Below are 22053 nucleotides of genomic sequence, written 5' to 3' on the forward strand. Positions count from 1 at the left end.
AGGCTTAAAGTCTATAGTAGGTCATCAACACATATAAAAATGATAAAACATATTACATATTCTAGAAAGGATATTTTCCTTGACTTATGGACAGATATTATAAAATATTATTTTGACATGTATTTCAATAAAGGCCATAATTGCTTTGCCGTTTCCAAGCCTTTCCCCAAGGCTAACCCTGGTAAGGGTTTGTGTGGCGGTAGGTTGTTTAGGTGAGTCTTGCAATGATTCCAAGGCTTCCTAGTTCGATGAAATATAGCTTTGGGGGGGATTCTGCCAATGGACTTCTGGAAGCTTTATGTGATTATGTGATTATGTAACCCCCCACCCACACCAAAAAAAAAAAAAAAAAAAAGGAAAAACAGAGAAGTAACTTTAAGCTAGCAGAGGGATTTAGGATGTTTGGGTGGAGACAGGATGACAGATAGCTAAAACACAAACTTTCTCATGGTGTGTGTGATTAGGAAGAATCAAAGTATTCTCAGAAATGAATCAATAGACTGATGTGTGTGCCGTGTAAGTGTGCACCAGGCTGCACCTGGGGTTTCTGACTGCTTGCTCTGTCTTTTAGAGAGTCTGTGGTTTTTATTTCAAAATAGCAAAGTTTTGCCCTTAGATGTTTCTATAAGCACTTTGCACCAACATATGCTTCTCCAAATATATCAGAATGGAAACTGTCACAGATCTGTAAGAGATAGGAAAACTCAGTCTCCTCAGAAAAGGGGGAGGTGTACATCCTGCTGTGCACAGTCAGGGCAGGTGTCCTATTACAGCCCCAGTGTGCAGGGCCTTCTTTGTGAAGGGAGATAGATGTACAGGGGCGACATAATTGGGACATCCATGAAGAGCTGCCATTTTTTTGTGTCCCTGCACTGCCTCCAACCCCAAATACTAACCCAAATGCAAAGAGTTGCTCAGTACTCTGGATGACAAACTCCTGCTCTACCAGCCATCACAACCCGATGAGTTGGTCTCCTCCATGGGAATATAGTTTGATTTTGTCAATTACCAATAATATGTTTGCCTCGTGATTCATATTATTATCTGTCTTTAAAGTTAACTTAGTGGTGATCAGTACTTTTCTTATTTCATTGAACTCCTTTTCATTTCAATGGTTTTGGTGAATACTTAATAGAAAGTCCACAATGCTCACATTCATATTTCAAGTTATATTCAAATTTATTCAAAGATAAGATCACCCAGTATTATTGGAGAAGTCTACATAAATAATAGAACTGATGTTTCAGACCAGCATGTAATAACATTGCCCCCATATGATTTGCATAGGTTACAGACATGTTTTTTTTAACATAGTTCTCTTGTTCCTCTTCTCAACTTGATATATTAATTTGTGCTATTTCTGGCCATGAATTCTAGTACAAAAGATAAAATTTCAGCCAGTTCAACTTTAAAAATAACCATAAAAAAGTCAACAAAAAATGTGATTTAATTAAACCACCCTGAATCAATGAAAAAAAGTTTATTTTATGAATTAAAAATTGGATTAATATTCTTAGGTTCACAAGGACATTTCACTGAGCAATTTGGAAGTGACCTGAAAATTACAAACGGGGATTATGGCACATGTATCAATCTATCCTCATCACTGCAATTTAGACATCCAGATGGAAGTTGTGCCTTCTATTTCTCCATAGTTGAGTAACACCATGCTGGTTTTTACTATAATTGATGAAAGGAAAAGTATGGTAAACTGGAAGCATGTAACAAACATGGGAGGTCGTAATGTTTCCAGGATATGGCGTCTTGCCATTGACCACAGCCTTTTGGAACAAGATAAAGTCACTGAAATAGTTAACAGATGTTAGCCATACTTGAAATGTAAAAGTTCTATTGCTAAAAATTACGTAGGTTCAGATGGCGATTTGGCGCTTGGTCCATAATTTAACTGACTTGGCAAATGGAAAGTTGAGATCCAGAGGCATATACATAATATCAAGGCCACACACTTTGCACACTATGCAGGAACTCATAAGCCAGCTTGATTAAGTATTAACACAGCATTTGATACTTAGGGAAATCTGAAGTCAATTTTCACGTCTACTAAATTAAGAAGTTATTTCTATAACTGCAAAAGAGTAGACTTTTCTCCATGTTCAAAAGCATGTCTACAAATTTTATTATTTAGCTTCAGCTTGCAATTTACCTTATGGCTGGTATTTCTGTTGACTTCAAAATGTATCCAATAATATTAAAAGTATCTATTTTTTCCCCATTTTTGTCTGTAACTTCACATTTCAGAACAAATTGACAGTAATGATTTTCAGATGAATATCTGTAGCTGAAATGAATCTTCTCATCCTTAAGTCACAAATTCATTCAAGTCAAGCATTGAAGGAGGCTTGTGCTACTTTAGAGTTTGTGGTTTTATTCACAGCTTTGCAAATAAAGTTACCAGCTTCCATCACTTTGTAAAGATTCACACCCTGGTAAGAGAAAGAAGGGATAGCAGGAGAGAAGAGGGATTAGGGAGAAAGAGGACAAAATAGATCTTTTGTAATTTTATTAGTAGTCACTTGACCATTTAAAATTAGTAAACAAAATATTGCTCACTATTGATTTTGGGGCAACTTTGGTTTTCATGAACAATATAAGTCAACATTTTAGATTTTTCTGCTTTATTAAAACCTGTCTTAAATTTGACCCTTGTATAAAACCACAGGCTAGCCACACCTGAATAAATCAGCATAATTCAGTCAGGTTTGGTACCTAAACTCTAGGAAGGACAAAAAAAATTAGAGCAATCTACAAAGTATCAGTGAAAGCCAACTAGAATGATAATGGTTTGGAGAAGTTTTTTTGGGGGGGACGGGGCGGTGGTGGAATACCTTTTTACTAAATAAAAAAATAAACTTGATAAAGCTATAGGAAATACAGGAAAGTTGAATATATATATATATATATATATATATATATATACACACATACACATACACACACACACACACACATATATATATACACACATATATATATGTGTATATATACATATATATATATTCAACCATACACAGAAACACCATTACTGGTATCATACTGAAGGAGGTAGCTGTAGGTCAAATAAAATGAAGTAGCATTAGTAAACATCTGGAAGTTATTTGCCTGAGACTGTACTGTCTGTAAGCATAAATAGGATCAACAAAGGCTTAGGTAAATCCATGGATGACAGATAGGTAGTTGGGTATAAAGGCCAAGTTCAAGGCTAGGAGTAACAAAAGGTCACTATGGAGGTCTCCACCCAGCATCTTTCACTGTCACTGAGGGAGGAAGAGCATTAGGTGGAGTAATCAGAGATTTGCACCCAAATAGCATTATATAACTCCTCAACATGGACTAGAAACAATATGGAAATAAAATTGAACAGATTCAGCATTCCTTGCTATTAAGGAGTAGTTCTTAATATTTTTGTAAATCTGTCATTTTCTTAAAATAGACAAGTATAAATACTCATAGGGGCTTTTTATAACATGCATCATAAAGAGATCATCATTCTAATATAACCAATTACTTCTCTCTAGATACTTATAACACTGTTTTCTTTGTGGTTTACTTCTCTATAATTAAGAAGGATCAAGACAAGTATTTTGTAAAATGACACCTAAATGATTTTCATTATTTCTTTTTATTATAAACTTGTTCTTAGGGTACTAACACTTGCTTTGTTTTGAGAAATTTGGTTTTGTCATGGTAATGGCTTTAGGTGAACTATCTGGCACATTTTAGTTTAACATCCTTAATCTAGTGAGATTTAAATTTTGTAAATAATTATCTACACCTGTCTTTCATTTCTGAATTATATTCAGCAAGAAATCACAGGAAGATTATAGTCCCCAACATTCTTTGCATTCCAAGAATTCCATTTGTAACAATTAAGTAGTGGAATATCATACCAAAGAAGAAACGGTGGCCTTTCTCCACCATTTTATTTAATGACCAGATATCATTATAAAATAACACTGCATTTATTCTTTTTTAAAACATTTCTTTTATTAAAAATTATAGCTAGCATACAATCTTATGTTAGTTTCAGGTGTACACCATAATTATTCAACATTTATATACTTAAAGAAGTGATCACCATCTTGGATCTCCCTATGAAGCTGCTTTTTAAGATTACCAGTTGAATCTCAGCGATATTGTGGGTTTGGTTTCAGGTCACTGCAATAAAGTGAGCTGTAATCTTTTCACAGGTGGAGGGTCTTGCCTTCAGTGTGTAAAACTCACAACATACTGAATGTTGACATTCATCCTATCTCTTCATGTTCAGCCAAGGGAATTTATTAGTCTTGCATTACTAAGGATGATGACCAGGCCCCTGTTAGTTGTTCACAGGTCTCTCAGTCAGCTTCATGCTACGTGAATGCGGGTGGGCTGCTCCTGTCTTCTTTATGCCGACTTCTATGCACAGTGTCGGCCACATAGTGAACAATTAAGCCTTAATGAATCGACTTGTGGAATATATCTGAGAAATCTTGTACTTTAAACTTCATTGTACTTGAAAGGTTCCCATTCTAAAGAGAAACATTTCTTCTGCCAGGAGCTTTTGACCTTGGCTGCCCACTGCATTTTTTCTTAAATCATTTGTCGGGTGCTTAAATATGTCTCATGTACTATAGTATGTTCTGGGGGTTTCAAGAATCTCATGTAGAATATGGTCTGTCCTCAGGGTGCTTATAGTCAAGCAGGGGATATGGACCCCCTAAACAAAAAAATCCTGTACTGTTATACTTAAAGTCATGGATAGAGATGATTATGAGGGCCAAGATGTGGGGCAATCTACTCACTGAGTGATGGGCAATGGAGAGGAATGTGCCAAGGAAGGGTGCCAGGGAAGGTAAATACTAACCCATGATTATGAGCCATTGAGAAGAAGGAGTGATGAGGCACTGTAGGCAAAGAGCAGTACAAGACATCTGGATATACCATAGTATATGTGGAGAACAATGGGCAGAAATGAGCAGAAACGTATAACAGGCCTTACTAGGTGATAGAGCACAGCCTCACTTTTCAGGAAATGAGAATCCACTAACATGAGTACTCAAGCAGAAGCAAGGCATATTCATATTTGCATTTTATATAAAATTCTCTGATGGTAGCATGGAGGGTATAAATTTAAAGGCAAGTTTGAAGGCAGCAGAACAGTGTGGAAAATTAATACCCAGGAAAGAGACAAGGACTTGTGCTGATGTGGTTACAGCAAGGTTAGTAAGAAAGGAAAAAACAGCTGACATATTTTAGAAGCCAAATTAGTGACTCTTGGTCATTTATTGGGCATGGGAGCCATAGTGACACCAGATTCCACAGAGACGCTTGGCTTGTTAGTGTGGGCAACTGGTTGAATGGTAGCTGCTACTCAACCTAACAGTCCTCCTTGAATTGTAAAAATTTTAGGAATGGAGACGTGGCTTATTTGCATTTGGACCACCAACTTACAGAACATGACTTGACTCATATTAAGCATCAGGTGATTTCAATTCAGTTGTCTAAATCTCCAAGAAAAGATCTATTTCTCTTCAGTTTCTGTCATGGCCATGCATTTCTAGTAGAAACGATTAAGCTACTTTGTAAGTGAAACAATATTTATTCCTAATCAGAGAAGACAGCCAATAGCTTTTGGTGTTTGTAAGCAATTTGGTGTTTAGTGCCATATGAAATCAATGAATGTTACTGAGCATCCCTATGAAACAGGCAGGAAGTATGAATAAGCTGTAATAATTGCTCTCTGGCTGTAGGGGGAGCTAGACACAGAAATAAGATCATTATAAGATCATCACCTTTGGTTTAGAGGTTGAGTCACAGAGGGTAGCATGGAAGCAATCAGGAGAGGAACCCAACAATGTGGGACTGGGGGATAGACAGGAAGAAGCTAGAAGGAGAGTTTTTGAGGATGGTGGTGCCTCCAAGTGAAATCCAGTATGAGGAGGAAGGCCATTTTAAGTGATAGTGAAAGCATGAGTGAGGGGCAGAGGTGAGAAATAGAATGATGCAGAAATGGAGACTGCAGGCATGTTTGGTGTTTTGCAGGAGCAATATAAGTAGAGTGAGAAAAGAGGAGAGATGGGAGATAAAAAGAGATGGAAAATTCCATTTTTAAATTCAGATGATGTTTTTACATCTCAGAAAACATTTTGAACTTCTAATCATCTGAACAGTTTTCTTGCCTTTTATATTTTTCCCCTAAAAAAAGTCTGCCTTATATACGAATAAGTCATGTTAACAAGCATGTGGCAAAACAAGGTGCTGATTTTGATGCATGTTATTATAGGGCATGTGATGTTTCAGGTACCACTTGTAAAGAGACTATTCTTGTTGTCCAGTATCTTATATGCTTACTATGATTAAGCTCTGATCTTCCACTGACTATTTTAAAAGTGTCCTGGGCTCTTTTCCAGAACCCTTACTTGTCACTGTGAGAAAATCAAGATGTCTATTTCTCCCAAGGAAAACATCCATAAAAAAAAGAAAACTGAGAAAACAATAATCATAACAGGAAAGACACAGGCTCTAACTCACAAAGTGTGTGAAATCAAATCAGATAAGACATAAAAAAAAGTACTTGGAGGTCAGGCAGCATTATAAAAATGTGAAATGGTAGCATTACTGGTGATTGAACTATAGCAGTAAGTTACTTTACAAAGTTTCCCAAAGAATTTGTATTGTTATTTTCCCACTGTGGATTTTAGTAAATAGCAAAAATGCAGTAAAACTTTGACCTTAAAATTGCTTCCCAAATCGAAAACACATTCCAATTTGGATATGGAAAGAATTCATGAATATTAAAATATGTAAAACTAACTTACTGTATTGAGCCCCAGGCCGTTAAGCATATATATCAAATCCTCAGTGGCTACATTTCCAGAAGCACCTTTTGCATAAGGGCAGCCACCTAATCCTGATACTGCAGAGTCCACCACGTTAATCCCCATCTGAAAAACAAAACACCCAGGCCTTGTATATTTATATTATGTAAATTGCTGCATTTGTATTTAACCTGTTACAAAGAGCAATGTAGCAAAAATCTGAACCCGTTATCCAAACATTCTGCTGCTAGAGCACTCCTTGGGGTGCTGATTTCTCTTCTGATTAATCTCATAGTTTAGTCTAACAAACTCTGCTAAGAATCTTAGGAACCAGGATAATCTTAGATCAACATTAAGATGGTGTTTTCATTGATAACAGCACAACTGTAGGGGGTGAAGCTTGCAACAAGATTAGTTCATACCTAGGTGTTTTATATATATATATATATATATATATATATATATATACACACACACACACACACACACACACACACATAAATCTTAAGCTTTATCTAAAAGCATTATATAAACAACATGAAATATTTCTACCATGCCAACTCAAAATCAAGGCACCCTACAAGACTGGTGGTGGTGGTGGTGGTGGTAGGGTCACCATCTTTGAAAGAGGATTTTTGTGGGCTCAATTCACCCAGTCTTAATTAAGCCATTATTTTATACACAAAACCCTGCTACTTTGGGAGAAGTAGAGAAATATTTAAGGGGCAAGACATTTACCACTAATAATAGCACCAGCTCACATTTATTAGGTGCTGGCTATTATTCTTAACATCCTATGAGAATTAACTCACAATCCTCACAAAAATCCATAAGGTAGACGCTCTTTTCTAATCCCCAAATCACAGCTAAAGAAACTCAAGTACAGAGAGATCACATATTTTGCACAAGGTTATCTCTGTCCCCAGAATATGCACACTCTGTTGTGATCTGTGGCCTCTAGAAACATTCAAGTTGGTACGTGTTATGTGTTTGGGGACATCAGAGGTGGAGGGGATCTGTGTGTGCTGAAATTATTGTGGAAGACAAGAGCACAACTGGATCTGGAAAGGGCCATGAAGATCAGATGTGAATAACAGGAGAAGAGAAGCAAGCATGTCATTCCTCTGTGAAAGGTGATAACCAGGTAATCGGAAGCTACCAGGAGGCCATATCTGATTCTTCACTCTTGGGCACTGAAGAAAAAGTAACATGACCTCATATAAAATGAAAGGACCGGAAAGCAGAACTCTAGGCCAACCTGCTAGATTAGCAGTCTCCGTCACAGAATCAGAATCCCCATCCTCAGAATGCTAGATCACCAGAGTTTCTGACTCAGGAGGTATTGGCTGGGACACGAATTTTTAACAAGATCTCAGATGCTGCTTTTGTTGCTTCTCTGGGAATCACTCTTTCTTTTTTGTTTTTTACATAAACTTTTTATTTTAGAGTAGTTTTAGATTTTCAGAAAATTTGTTAAGATGGTAAAGCTCATTCCCATATATTTTGCACTCAGTTTCCCTATTGTTAACGTCTTACAAGTATACTTGTAGTTGTCGCAACTAATGAACAAATATCAATATGTTATTATTAACTAATGCCTATATATTACTGAGATTTCCTTAGTTTGTAACCTAATGTCCTTTCTGTTCCTAATGTCCTGTCTGTTCCAGAAACTCATTTAGGATACCACATTCATTTAGTACTCTTGTCTCCTTAGATTCCTCTGGGCTGTGACAGTTTCTCAGACATTGTCTTTGTTGCATCAACAGTTTTGAGTAGTTCTTTTCACATATTTTGTACAGTGTCCTTCAATATGGGATTGTCTGATTTTTTTTTTTTTTAAACCTTATGGTTAGACTGGAGTTCTGGAGTTTTGTGAGGAAGACTACAGAGGTGAAGTGGCATTCTTAATACATCCTATCAAGGGTACTGAGATATTAGGATTTATAAGAAATATATATTTGGTCATTCAGCTGACCAAAGCATATTCTCATATTTGGTCTTACATGGTTGCTGGCTCAGAGATCCTAAAACCCTTGGAATATTCTAAGTGATGAGAGCTATAAAGGTGTTAATGAGGTGACAATGAGGTGACCTTTGGACCTCACCTAAGGATGAGGGCTGGTTGTTGTCATGGACCCACCATGTGATTGTAGGATTGGAACTTTCAGTCCCACTCCTGACCTCTAGGTTGGAGAGAGAGGCTGGAGGTTAAAATTTATTGTCAATGGCCAATGCTTTAATCATTTTTATGTAATGAAGCCTCCATAGAAACCCAAAAGGACAGGGTTTGGGAGCTTCCAAATTGGTGAACAGGTGCAGGTGCTGAGAGATGATGTGCCTGGAGGGACCACGTAAGCTCTGAGCCCCTTCCCCATACCTTGCCCTGTGCATCTCTTCCATCTGGCTGTTCCTGAGTGATATCCTTTTATAATAAACTGGTAATCTAGCAAGTAAAATGTTTCTCTGAGTTCTGCAAGTGCACTAGCAAATTAACTGAACCCAAGAAGCAGGTTGTGATTTATAGCCAGTTGGTCAAAAGTATGGGGAACAACCTGGACTTGTGACTGATGTCTGAAGTCCAAGGAGGGGATTGTGGGAACCTCTAATCTGTATCCTGCTGGTTAGAACGCCGACAATAACTTGGGCTTACAACTGGCATCTGAAGGCAGGGAATGCAGTCTTATAGGACTGGACACTTAACTTATGGGATCTGATGCTATCTCTGGGTGGATAGTGTCAGAATTGAATTGAATGGCAGAACACCAGCTGGTGTCTGAAGAATTGCTTGTTGGTGTGGGGAAACCTCCCTCCCCTACACATTGGCACATGCTATCAAAACGGTTTATGACTGATGATAGTAGCCTTTATCACCTGACTGAGGTAGTGTTTGCCAGGTTGCTGTGCTATAAAGCCACCAATCCATACTTTCTATACAGTACTCTCTGGAAAAAAAGTTGCTATGTATAGCTCACACTTAAGGAGTGGAACATATCTTTATAAATTATTTGGAATTCTCCCCTATGGGAGATTTTTCTCATTCATTCATTCATTCATTCATTCATTCATTCATTCAAACATTTGTTTATACCAGTAGGGATTCACAGGTATTTTTCACTTTGAGTTATAATCAAATAGTACTTTATGTATTTTGTTGCTCATGTTGTTTGAGATTTGGTTATTTGGAGCTCTTTCAGTTGGCTCCATTTTTCTTTGACAAGCCAAGGGAACCATGTTTTTTAAACCACTCTTCTAGTTTTTCCTTTGTGAAACTTAAGAGGATGTTTATCAAGGTTCACAAAGGCAGAACCATAGTCCAAAAGCAAGTTCACAAATATAATCTGTTTGCCTCTGCACCTCCCTGTCTCCAATTCTACTCCTCAACATAGGAAGGTCTCAATAGCTCTTCTTCCATTACCACAACCTCTTTCAAATCATGATCTGAAAGCTCAATCATATTTAGGTGTTAACAACTGACTGACTAATGTACTGATTCATTTAGGACAATCTATCTTCATTTGTTGTGAATCAAAATAGCAAGTATAAGAAATTATGCTCTAGGAGTAAAATCTGTGGTATTGTCCAGCAGTTGGGAAAAACAAATGTTGAGATGCTGGCTCATCTCTGGGAGTCTGCCATGACAACAAATAGGCAGAGAAATTCTTTACTTACAGGCTAAAATCAATCAGTTCAGTAGAATTGAATGCATCCTTCACGAAGACAAAAGTTTTAGTGGCTCTCATGCCTGGCTACCTATTATAATCACCTTGGAAATCTTTTAAAACTAACACGCAAGGTTCTCTCCAAACCAATGAAATCACAATCTCTGGGAATGTGGTCAGGCATCGGTATTTCTTTATAGTTCCCCCTGATGATTCTTATGTGTAACTAGGTGTGGGAACCCCTGAGGCAGAGCTTCTCATCCATCTCATCCTTTATCAATCTTGGGTTTGAGTCAACTTTAATTTTAAAGAAGCTCTGTACCCTTGGGCAGCAAACAATTAACCATGACTGGTCACCCTTTCAAGGAAACCAGGTTTTCAAAGAACATAAAACAGTATGAGGTAGCAAACTCAGCAGTACCAGCACCACTGGTGAAAGATGGCTTCAGCCCAGCAAGAGGGCTGATTAAGTCTTGGGGTCTGGAATCCACAGATCATGTTCTCTTTCCCACTACTGAGGATTAAAAACCTGCAAACACAAAACTACAGAAGAGACACAATTGTTGCTTTCTCAAAAGAATGCAATCTTAATTGGCCTTTTGGGAGACAGTGAAAAAAAACAAAAGTCACTCTTACTTTGTAACTAAAGGCCCATGTGACCTAATGAATGGGTAACATGGAAGGTGATTCATAATAAGGGAAATCAGAGTCACAAGAGAGAAACAATAAATAACCAATGTAAAAATAGAGCAAACAACAAGTGAAGGTAGGAAGACGCATTCAATCTCACATTAAATCAAAGACTGTGAGAGAAAACTAAAACACTGTAATATTTTACACTTTCAGACAAAGATTGTTAGCCATGAAACAAGTATACAGTAACAGAATGTGAGAAAGAAAACTATAACTTCAGCAATATGGACAAATCTCACAAACAAAAGGTTGTATGCAAGAAGTCAGGCGCACAACCTGACTTTTATGATATTATACTATATTAGACCAGGTCTTATATTAATTTTTGCTCCAAAGACACAGTAGAGCTGATTGTCCGGCTAGGTCTTATTTTCAGGGAAAGATGGTAATATGCTCTTATTTCTAAACAAGCTGCTTTAGAAATTTTTAATCATAGTCATCTAAGAAACTTTATTTTACTTCGTATGTTTTCTCTGCATTTCTTCCCTATCCCATTAGAAATGATAGGTAATATGATGTAAACAAGTTCTTAACAGAGTGAGATTTTTTCTCTTTATCTTTATGGCAAGTAGAGGGGACATGTTTGTACTTTATTGTTGAAATCACGGTATTAACAGTAAATGGCATTATATGTACTATAACATCATATGTTTGAAAATAACTGATGAGCTACTTAGCTGATTTTTATCATACAAAAGAGTATCTGCATTAAAAGATTATTCTTAGAAAGATATTCCTTTTCTTACCTCTCCAAACATAAAGCCCTACTTTCAGGTTCCTGGTGTGTGTGTGTGTGTGTGTTTTCACACAAGCACCAGGGGTGTAATGCACCATATAATGAAGGAAACGTACATCTTTAGATGAGTAACCACAAGGTGGCAATGTAGCACCAAAATCCACCAAGTTAAAGTGGAGCATGTACAAGCCCACTGTGTACCAGCCCAAGAAAATGGCAAACACGTAAATAAATAGCTTTATATAATTCAAATACTTTTCCTTTAAAATAAGGAAACTTTTACTAATGATGTATATATAACACAAACTGTCATTCAATGTATTCAGTATATACATTTTTTATTCTTCCTTTAACTTGAAATGTGTTCAAGTGTGTTCTACATGCCACAGACTTGGAATATATACAAAGTCCTATAGCTCATGAAGTTAAACATTAGAAATTAAAATTACTATATATTTTGTCTGTCACTGAGAAGTAGCTTACTATAATATCAAACGAGAAACAATTCTCTTTAGAGCTCAGAGAACTAATTTTACCTAAAACAAAATAAACCCCAAACTCAATGGATTGAGGTGTCCTTGACTCCCACTCTTCTCAAAGCTCATGATTAAAGCTATTAAACTATTAACCCAGGCTATGATAAACCTGGTGAGCTTGCTTATGTATGCTCCGTCTGCTTGAGTTCTCCAGATATGTGTTTGGTCTTGAGGGCTGAGGATAATGGATAAAATATTAATGACCACTATTTCTGGAAAATGGAAAATTGGCTATAGACAGATCATGGTCTATCACTCTGTACTACAAATTTAGGTGAGTTCTGAGGAGTATTAATTTAGTATGATTCTTATAGATGCCCAGACTAGACTGATACGCTAACTAAAAGTACCATCTTGACTTTTTTGGTGCTGTAAGATCTTATTATTTCCCAAACAAAGCTGAGAAATACAATAAGAGGAGTCAAATAAATTATTTTGCAAAACTTATAATTTACATATTCACAATTTCAAAATATTTAATGAAATCTAACATTTTAGGTATTGAGAATAAAAAAGTCTCAAAGAACACATAAAATTTTGATGTTATCTTTGGAAATGACAGCTATTTTACCCTCTATGACCAAATTTTTCTTTAAAAATCTGTAATAGTGTTAGATTTAATTACAACAAGAAGTTTTTTGATAGCAGACAATATTCATCTCTGAATTTCAGTTACTCAGGGGAAAGTCAAATATTAATGTAGGATAAAATATTAAAAATAAACTTATTTTTCTAGTATCTTTCTCTTCAACGTGTTCCTCATAATCAATATACCCTCCAACAGAGGACTGAAATTATCCATACATGAGGTACTGCTTCTCCTCCAGTGGCCAGGCCAGATATCACTAATGGGTCACAGAACTCTTGCCGATAAGCCCAGATCTTGCCTTGAGATGCTTCTCAACCAGCAGTGTAAATAGTTGCTATATATTGAGTTATGGGTCCACCTGAGAAAAAGCCCTATCTGCTGTCAAGTGAACATAATATGCTATGTAAGCCACGGATAATGAACAGTTAGCATATATGGATAAAGCCCAGTGTTTTAATAAGCTGAAGTGTATACCAGAATTGTCATATAAATAATGATAGGCATATAGATTGCTACTGGGAGATGAGTAAACTAATGATGATTGATTACTAATATTTTCATACAACAGCTTTCATCTTAGAAAAGGTTTTCTACATGTTTCAATCCTCTTTGCCTCACCACATTCAGTGAGACAGATTATATTCTTACCTTCATTTAACATACTTCAAATCAAATTGAGATAGAGATGGGAATGTGTATATAGGGAGTAGTAAGAAGGTAGAGAAAACAAGTAAAAAGGAAATTCTCCCTTTCAGTTAAGACTGAGAAAATATTAGCGAACATTTAGTGAATGCTTATTTTGTCACAGATATTGCACCATATGTTTCACATATGATAAAACCCCACAAAATCAATGTGAGATGAGTAGTAACACATGCCTGTTTTACTGATGAGAAAACTGAAGCTGAGAGAAAGCAAGTGGTATTTCCTGCTTCATACAGTGAGTGTGACACAGAGGAAGAATGCAAACCCAAGCCTAACAACTGTAGGCTACTGTCCAATATTAATAATTAACATTTAATAAGCACTGACTACATGCCAGGTACATTGCTAAACATGTAAAAGACAGAGGCACAGAGTCATGTTAAAGGAACGATGAGACTCTGAAGCTTCTGAAGACAATAAGTGATCCATCTTCTCAGAAACATAGTAATTGAGTTCATCTGTTGAGAGTCATGTATAGAGTTGATCATTTTGTAGCTCCCTCACACTTGCTTCTCTTAGACCAAGCTTTATCCTGCTCTCACAATATTCTTCAATGTGCGCAAAAAGAGAGATGGATAGAAATAATTGTCATGGGGATGAGTAGGAGGAAGAACGGGGCATAGATCAATAAACAACATTTGTAAACAAAAATGCTGTACCTATAAAGGTGTAAGTCAGCATGTATTTTTCATAAAAATCTTCAAATCACAGATTTTTACCCCCAGATAATTTAGTTAAAATAGCTGATATGATTGACTGATTTTAGGCTTAAAGGAAACTAAGTCCCAGAGCTTTTAGGGGGTTACCAAAAGTCACAAAGTCTGTAGTTGTAGAGATGGAGCTAGAACTCAGCCCTTCGTGTTTCTGTAGTTTCACTGGTAGGAGGTAAGTGATTTCCAGTTCCAAAATATTAGTTGGAAGCCTGCCTGATATTGCAAAAATATAACTAAATGTTAATAAACAAAAACAAACAAAACAACAAAACAAAACGTTAAAAAAATTAAAAACGCAGTGCTGCTGACAAAGAATTAATAGAGTTACCAATACTCACAAATCAGGGAGGGCTTGTGAGAATAGGAAGACCAAAAAAAAAAAAAAAATTAAGAAAGAAGGAAAGCCAAAGCAGCAAGTAATATATTAGTTTCATTAGGTCAGAACTTCACTCTGTCTCACTCTTCTACCCTCAGAACATGGCATAGTACCTAGACCATAACAAGTTATTCTTCCAATACTTTTGAAAGAATAATCAAACAAATGATATACGCAGAATAACAATGCATGCAATATCAAGACCTGTTGCCAGTATGTCCATACAGGATAATAACTGAACTTGATACAATTCAGTTGGAGTCACAGAACTTCATAAGGATACCAAAATAAATTAGACATTTCAGTGGATCACTATCACTATTTTGTTGTTGTTGTTTTGCTCCCTAAACCTTCTTCTCTTAGAAGTGCTTTTTCAAGAATAGAATACATGAACAAACTAATCAGAAAAAGTCTCAGAGATATAGAGGAAAAATTGAGGGTTGCTAGATGGGGGTGGAGTGAGGATAAGGGAGAAAGTGAGAGGATTAGAAAGCACAACTGGTAACCACAATATTGCCACAGGGATGCGAAAGACAGTTTGGGGAATATAATGAATAATGTTGTAAAGATTTTATAGGGTATCTGATAGACACTTGTCTTATCAAGGAGACCACTTCATGGATGGTGTAGATGCCTGACCACTGCAGTGTACACCTGAAGCTGAAGCTGAAGAATAATGAATGTCAACTATAATTTAATATATACATATAGTCACAGGATATGGAGCACAGCATAAGGAATAGAGTCAGTGGAACTGTAACAGCTATATATGATGTCAGAGGGGTAGTAGATTGGGGGAGGGGAGTTATCACTTTGTGAAGGTTATATCTAACCAGTACATTGCTTTGTACACCTGAAACTAATAAGGGGAAAAAAAGTGCCTTTTCATAAAGATGCGTTTCTGGAAACTGTTGTTAATTTGCTCAGTGACTCCTTATTAATTCTGGCTGCAGTTGACTGGACCTAAATTGGGTCAACCTAAATTGTCCTCTCCCAGAAGTTGGAGCAGAGACAAAGACAGAATCCATCATCTAAGAGGCGAGATAGACAGCATATGACTATCGACAAGCAATTTTGTTCCATTAGCAATAGGAGCAAAGAAATTCAGTCTGTAGGAAAAGGGAAAATGAAGCATAGTTTTATCAGAGAAACGCCACCTGAATTCCAGACAACTTTTCAGTCTTTCCTAAGGTCCAGCTTCATTTCCTCCCTACCTTTGCTTTTGAAATACCATTTAATGAGAGCTATGCCAGGTGCATTAAACCATATAATAATCCCAGGAAGTGGGTACTATTATATTATCATTTTTTATATGAGAAACTAAGCCACAGAATATTTAATATAACCATGCATAATGTTATATGTTTGGTAAGTGGTGAAAGCTGAGATTCAGAATCAGGTGGAAAGGCTTCTAAATCTCTGCTCTTGACTTTTGTGTATACTTCCTCTAAGAGGTTTCCATGCGACATCCCGGTATCCTTACAATAAAGTCTCCATTTGCTTAAGGTAGTTTGAGTTGGGTACTGTCACTTGAAAACAAAAAGTAGTAACTAACACATATTTAAGTTAATAACCTGGCTGAGAAGATATTAAAAAATACAGAGAAATATAATACAAAGTAGAATGGTAGCTACTATGAGAATTATAAACAAAGCTATTTAGAAATACCAATGAGACAGCTGTATTTTGTAGCAAAGCAAGGAAGGAAGGAAGGAAGGGTAGGATAAAAAGGTGGATGAATAGTTGGCTCTGAATTGGGCCTTGAAGTTCTTGAAAAGTGAGGAATGGTGAGGGAAGGGATATTCTACAGAGAGGAAACAGATTGAGAAAAGACACATGTGATGAACAGGCCAAGGACATACTGATATTTTTAAGACTTTTATTATCAGTAGTGTCGGGGTGTAAATAGAGTACAGCTCCTTATTATGGGAGGTCCTGAGTGCCTTTTGCAGGGTCTGAGCTTTGTTCTCTAGGAGATAAAGACCTATTTAACGTTTATGAATAATCATGCCATCATCAGCATATTGTTTTACTCAGTTTTCATTAGCAAGGGAACAATAAGTGAGATGATTAGAAGGTTGAAAAATACGTAAGTAGAAATACTAGTTAGAAAATGAGTGCAGTGCATCAAGTCGATGGTGATGAGTATTTAAAATGAAGGAAAAAATATTTTTAATAAATTTGAGATAAATGTATGAGGTAAAATAGTGTCTAAATGAATGAAGAATAATGGAAAAAGAGGTGTTATTAACAAAAGCATTGTGATTTCCAGTTTAACAACTAAGTGGAGGATGAGCTATTAACTAGAATGGAATGCAGAATAAACACTCGTAACAGGGAGAAGTTGCTTCCATGAAAATCATAAACATAGGAAACTGGATATTTAATACATGCTGTTTCTTAAAGCACCCCTGATTGTTCAAAACTAACGTGTTTTTTTTTTACTTTTAGTTTTTTTAAATCATACCCATTTCCACTTGCTCATCTGCATCTGGGGTGATTCCATGGCTAAAAATTCTTATAACCCAAAGAATTGGTCTCCACTGGGCAGTAAAATAATTTTAAAAGATATGACAGCATGCTTCTTGGGTCCCTGAGAAGAGTCCAAGGCTCCCCCTTTCTGCTGAGTCACAGGGTTGTGGTTGTGGGTAACAGGTGATAGGTTTAGGAGAACTCTAGAACACAGGAGACTGGTCCGGCTTCCAAAGTTGTGTCCTGGAGGGATGACAAGATCAAATGCTCCCATCCAGCTGGCTGAGATGTCATGGCAGCAAAGGTGAAGTGAGGTGTCTGGCAAGTGGGACTCAAGGCAGCCTCAGAGACACCAGGGCACTCAGACCTGGCATAGAAAGCATATAACAGTTTTCCATTTCCCCCAGTTTTGTTCAGAGAGCACAGGTTGGCATGTAGAACTAGAATCATGACCAGGAAGGTGCAGAGTATGGGCCAATCACCAGAGACCATGGTCAGGTCATCATCACAAGGACAGAAGCTGAACGGGCTGGAGAGGCCCATCTCAGGCGTGACAAGGGAGGACAACGAATGCCATAGACCAGGTAACCCTGGCCAATGGCAGAATGATACGGAAACTCCCTTCAAACTTAGCCCACTCATAGGAGCAAAAGAGGGACAAGAGAAACTTGAAACACTGTGTTTTAAATGAGAAATCACTTAGCTAATTAACACATGCATTCAGCAATTTATTAGGAGAGGATTAAGAGAGGATTATTTATTAGGGGCATTTAAACTGGAGGATTCATGAAACTGGACATTGTGCTATATTTACATAGACATAGAGTTTAAAATATCTTACAATGTTACATCACTGTGTATTACATCCTTATTGTTCATTTCAAATAGCTCAAATTCAACTTGATTTCTAAATGACTTACCAACGACCTTGCTTACTCTAGAGCCACCATTGATGAGAATATCTAACAAGATATTTATGGAAACATTGGTATTATTTTTTTTGTAAGCAGTGAGTACCATTTGAAAGAAGAGGGAAAGCTAAGTATACATGAAATCAGAATGGGTTTTTCTCCAGTTGAAGCCAGCTACTCAAAGAAGGTAGAAAAGCAAGAGTAGGTATCATTACTGTTAAATAAATAGGAGATAAAACAGGTTTTACTGCAAACCAACATATCTGGAAAACATGATATAATGAATGGTTGGGGCATTGTGGGTTTTTATCTTGGATAAGACTCAGAGGTAGATGATAGTTACATGGTCCACATGATTACGTGGTTAAAAAATGTAGACATATTCTGTATGATTCCAGAGGAAAACAGAAGAAGGTAGATTGTGCTTGATTATGAGGGATAACTCTCTAGCTGTCTGAACTTAAATGGGTTAGCTCTCAAAATAATGATCTCTTTGCCACTGAAAGTATTAAAAGATAATGTAAATCTACAATGATTGAAAAAAAAATCCCTTCTGCAGTGAGTGAAGTGGTTTGATGGCCTCTAGACGTTCTGTCATTCCAAAGGTGTTCTAAAAATGCATGTTGAATTTACTCTGCTCAGTAACACCTAATTCTGTCAAAACGTTATAAACATAGACAAATAAAATTAAAATATTAAAGGCTTCTGCTATTGTAGTTTGACGCCACACATTTCTGTGGTAGGTTGATTCCTTGGCCCCTGAACATATGACAGGTAAATTCTAAGCGAAGACAGAGTGACTTCTTGGGAAGGCAAATGCAATAAGCCTACACATGGCATACAACTGTAATGATGTCCAGTGCTCATAGCCAAGAAAAAGTCATATAAAACAGTTAAAAAAAAAAAAAAAGAACACTTGAAGATTCTCCTGAAGGGTGCCAAACCCACACATATTTGGTATTCGTGGTAAGGCCGCCAAATACCACTAGGCTTACAAAAGCTTGCATATGACCTGTAACATAGTTTCAGTTTTGTTTTATTTTTTAACTTGAATACTTCCAAGTACGTAAAATTCAATGCCACCTGTACTTAAGAATCAAAATAGATAAGCAGATAGAAATCTTTAGATCTGAGTCCAGTTCAAGTGCTATTTCCCTCAGTGGCTAGATAACATTCGGAGGGGGGAAAATTACATATAGGATATGTAGGAAAATACACAAATATGAATCATGGAAAAAACCAGATTGACATGGGCAAATATCCAGTCTGAGCTAGAATACAAGTTAGGCTCCTCGACTCGCACAACAGAACAAGAGAGGTGCCATCTGCACCTCTGATTCCAAAAGACACGGTCCTGTGATAGTCAAGTGCCTGTTTGCTCTGAGAGGTTTTGCTTGCCAATCCCTTTTCTGCTCCTTATCACAGAGGACTGTAGGCTGCATTCACCAAATTCGTTATCAGCTGGACTCCTGCAGGGTTCAGCCAAGAGAAGGCTCTGATGGAGGAAGAAGCCAGAATATCTTCCCCTCCCTGCTTCAGGTGGTATCTCCAGCAAAGCCTGCATTTCCTCTCTGGCTCCAAATGCCCTCTGTTGACCACGGACAAGCCCACGTAGTTCGGGCCTCCTCCTGGTGACTCTGGATGTTGAGGTCCAGTAACACTGTCCTCTTCCTTTGTTCATTCAGGTTAGGGAGCTCACTGATGTTGCAGTGGTCGTTTCCTGCTGTTGCTAATCTCAGGAGTGTCTCCTTAAAAGTGGGTACCCAGAGTGTAACATTTAAGGAGACACTCTTAGGTTCGGGCAAGTACAGAGTGAGCACCTGAGAATGAGTGTCTCCTAAGCACACGGTTTGCCCGGCTCTAATCCAGACCCTTGGTCATCTGTGGGTTGCCTCACTATCTGTTTAGTTTTACAGTTCTCCCATCACCTGTGTAACCAACTCCCTATAGTCAATTGCTTATGTGTCTCCTACTTTCTGGCTGGAACCTGATAAACCCTAGCATCCCTTGGATGGAGGTGAATTTTGCATTTACTTCTACCTAGATCTTATTAAAGGCAGATTCAGAAAAAAATTATAGGAAGATATTTTTAAGGACTAGAAATTCCATCCTCTTCTAAGTATTTGAGTTCTATCCTTATATCAATTTATTTCAACAGAAAGACATGTAACTGGATCTCATTAGATCAGACTCCTGCAGAGATAACTTCCCTGAAGCCCATTTTAAGGTTATTCTCTTGTATTTATTGATAGTCATTATAAAACATTAAAAAACAATGTCTTGTTATGATAGATTTCCTCCCCTCCACACACACACACACACACACACACACACACACACACACACATTTATCTTAAAAACTCATGCTAGAGATATTGTCCATTGATTTTACTATCTTGCATCCTATATTAAGTCAGATGATTAGATTGAATCATTTAAGGTAAAAAATAAAACCCAGAAATTTATTGCTTCACTTAAATAAATTGTGGAAGACTTTAGTGGAGCTGGTCTTGGGAAAAACGGAACCAAGGATTTCAATATTGTTATTTCTTTTGTTCTCTTCTTCCCTCCCTTTTCTTTTCTTTGTTTTGTTTTCCTTTCGCTCCTTTCTTTCCTCCACTCATTATTTCTTTTCTCTCTGTGTTCATTTTATTCTTTCATGTCTGCTACAGGGTTTTTATATACGAAAAGTGAGCATTTTGTTCATGACCTTCAACCAGAAAGTTCTTGGGTAAAGGTTCCTTACTGACCCATCTTGAATCACACGTTTATCTTGACCAGTTATTGAAGCCAAGTGCACTAGAGTACAAAGATTGTTGGCACTGGGTCCCTGAGTCCACCCATATGTTGTGTGTGCTGGAGTGGGGGATTGGGGAAGTACTATAATTTCTAGATTCCCCCCTCCCCACACACAAAATAATGCATGGTTAGACTTGTGGGGGAACAATTTCTTAGAAGAGGGGCTGAAATTGTAAGTAGACCAAACAATGAATATTCACTAGATTCCTTTTGGAGAAGACACTCAAAATATTCCATTTAAAGTTCAATACCATAAAAAGATTGATTCATGTAACTCTTCATGTCTTTGTTTTGGGAAACTTAAAATATCATTTAATGCTCAGTAGTGGCAACTGTTCTTTTGCTCATTGAATAGGTATTTATTGAGTTCTTACATTGCTCTGAGAGCAAAGTATACAATTGTGGAAAATAATGCATATAAAATTTGTGATCTCATGAACCCTACTTTCTGATGGTGGAGAAAAGCACAATGGTTTAATAACAAGATAAGAATAATGCCAGGAAAGCCAGTGACAGGGGAGAGATGCCAATTTATACCATTCTTTAAAGAATACTGTTTTAATAAAGGATAATTTGAGCTGAGACCTGGATGAACTAGGATAGTGAACTATGAACTTATCTGAAATAACAGTGTTTAAGGCCAAAGGAACAAGGTCAGAAGAAATGCCTTGAAAAGGAAGGATGCTTAGTGTGTTTACAGAGCTGTAAAGAGACCACTGTGACTGGCATAGAGGAAGCCATAGAGACAATGTTAGAAAATAACCTCAGACACATGGCAGGGCCAGATCTTGTGGACAAGTATATTTTAATCACGTCAGCATCATTAGTGCAACAGACTGGAGTCTCAATCAGCATTTTTTCAACAGACAGGAAAAGAACAGGAAATATCCTTGGGCATTGCACTTTCTTCCGAATTACAAAACATTCTGCTACTTGATGGGCCACAATGTCTTGGACTAATAAACCACAACAAACTAGGGAAAATATTATGAGCCAAAGCTCATATGAAATTATGAACAAATTAATCTGTCATGTGTATGCTT

The 22053-nt window shown here is 37.1% G+C and overlaps 1 protein-coding gene across 8 annotated transcripts in view; it reads right to left on the minus strand.

The window, feature by feature from the left end:
- Positions 1 to 1154: 1154 nt before the first annotated feature.
- Positions 1155 to 22053, minus strand: part of HMGCLL1 (3-hydroxy-3-methylglutaryl-CoA lyase like 1) — a 144930-nt gene continuing 124031 nt past the window's right edge. For 7 of the 8 annotated variants that reach the window (XM_074333114.1, XM_074333111.1, XM_019734793.2 and 4 more), the window contains 2 exons: positions 6819 to 6944; positions 1155 to 2444 (listed from right to left, as the gene is read on the minus strand). In XM_074333114.1, the coding sequence (XP_074189215.1) occupies positions 2343 to 2444; positions 6819 to 6944 (228 nt within the window). In that variant the 3' untranslated portion in view covers positions 1155 to 2342. The remainder of the gene's footprint in view (positions 2445 to 6818; positions 6945 to 22053) is intronic. The other variant, XM_074333113.1, reaches the window with a different exon arrangement.

Source organism: Rhinolophus sinicus, linkage group LG05, assembly GCF_036562045.2.
Source record: "Rhinolophus sinicus isolate RSC01 linkage group LG05, ASM3656204v1, whole genome shotgun sequence".
Classification (NCBI taxonomy): domain Eukaryota; kingdom Metazoa; phylum Chordata; class Mammalia; order Chiroptera; family Rhinolophidae; genus Rhinolophus; species Rhinolophus sinicus.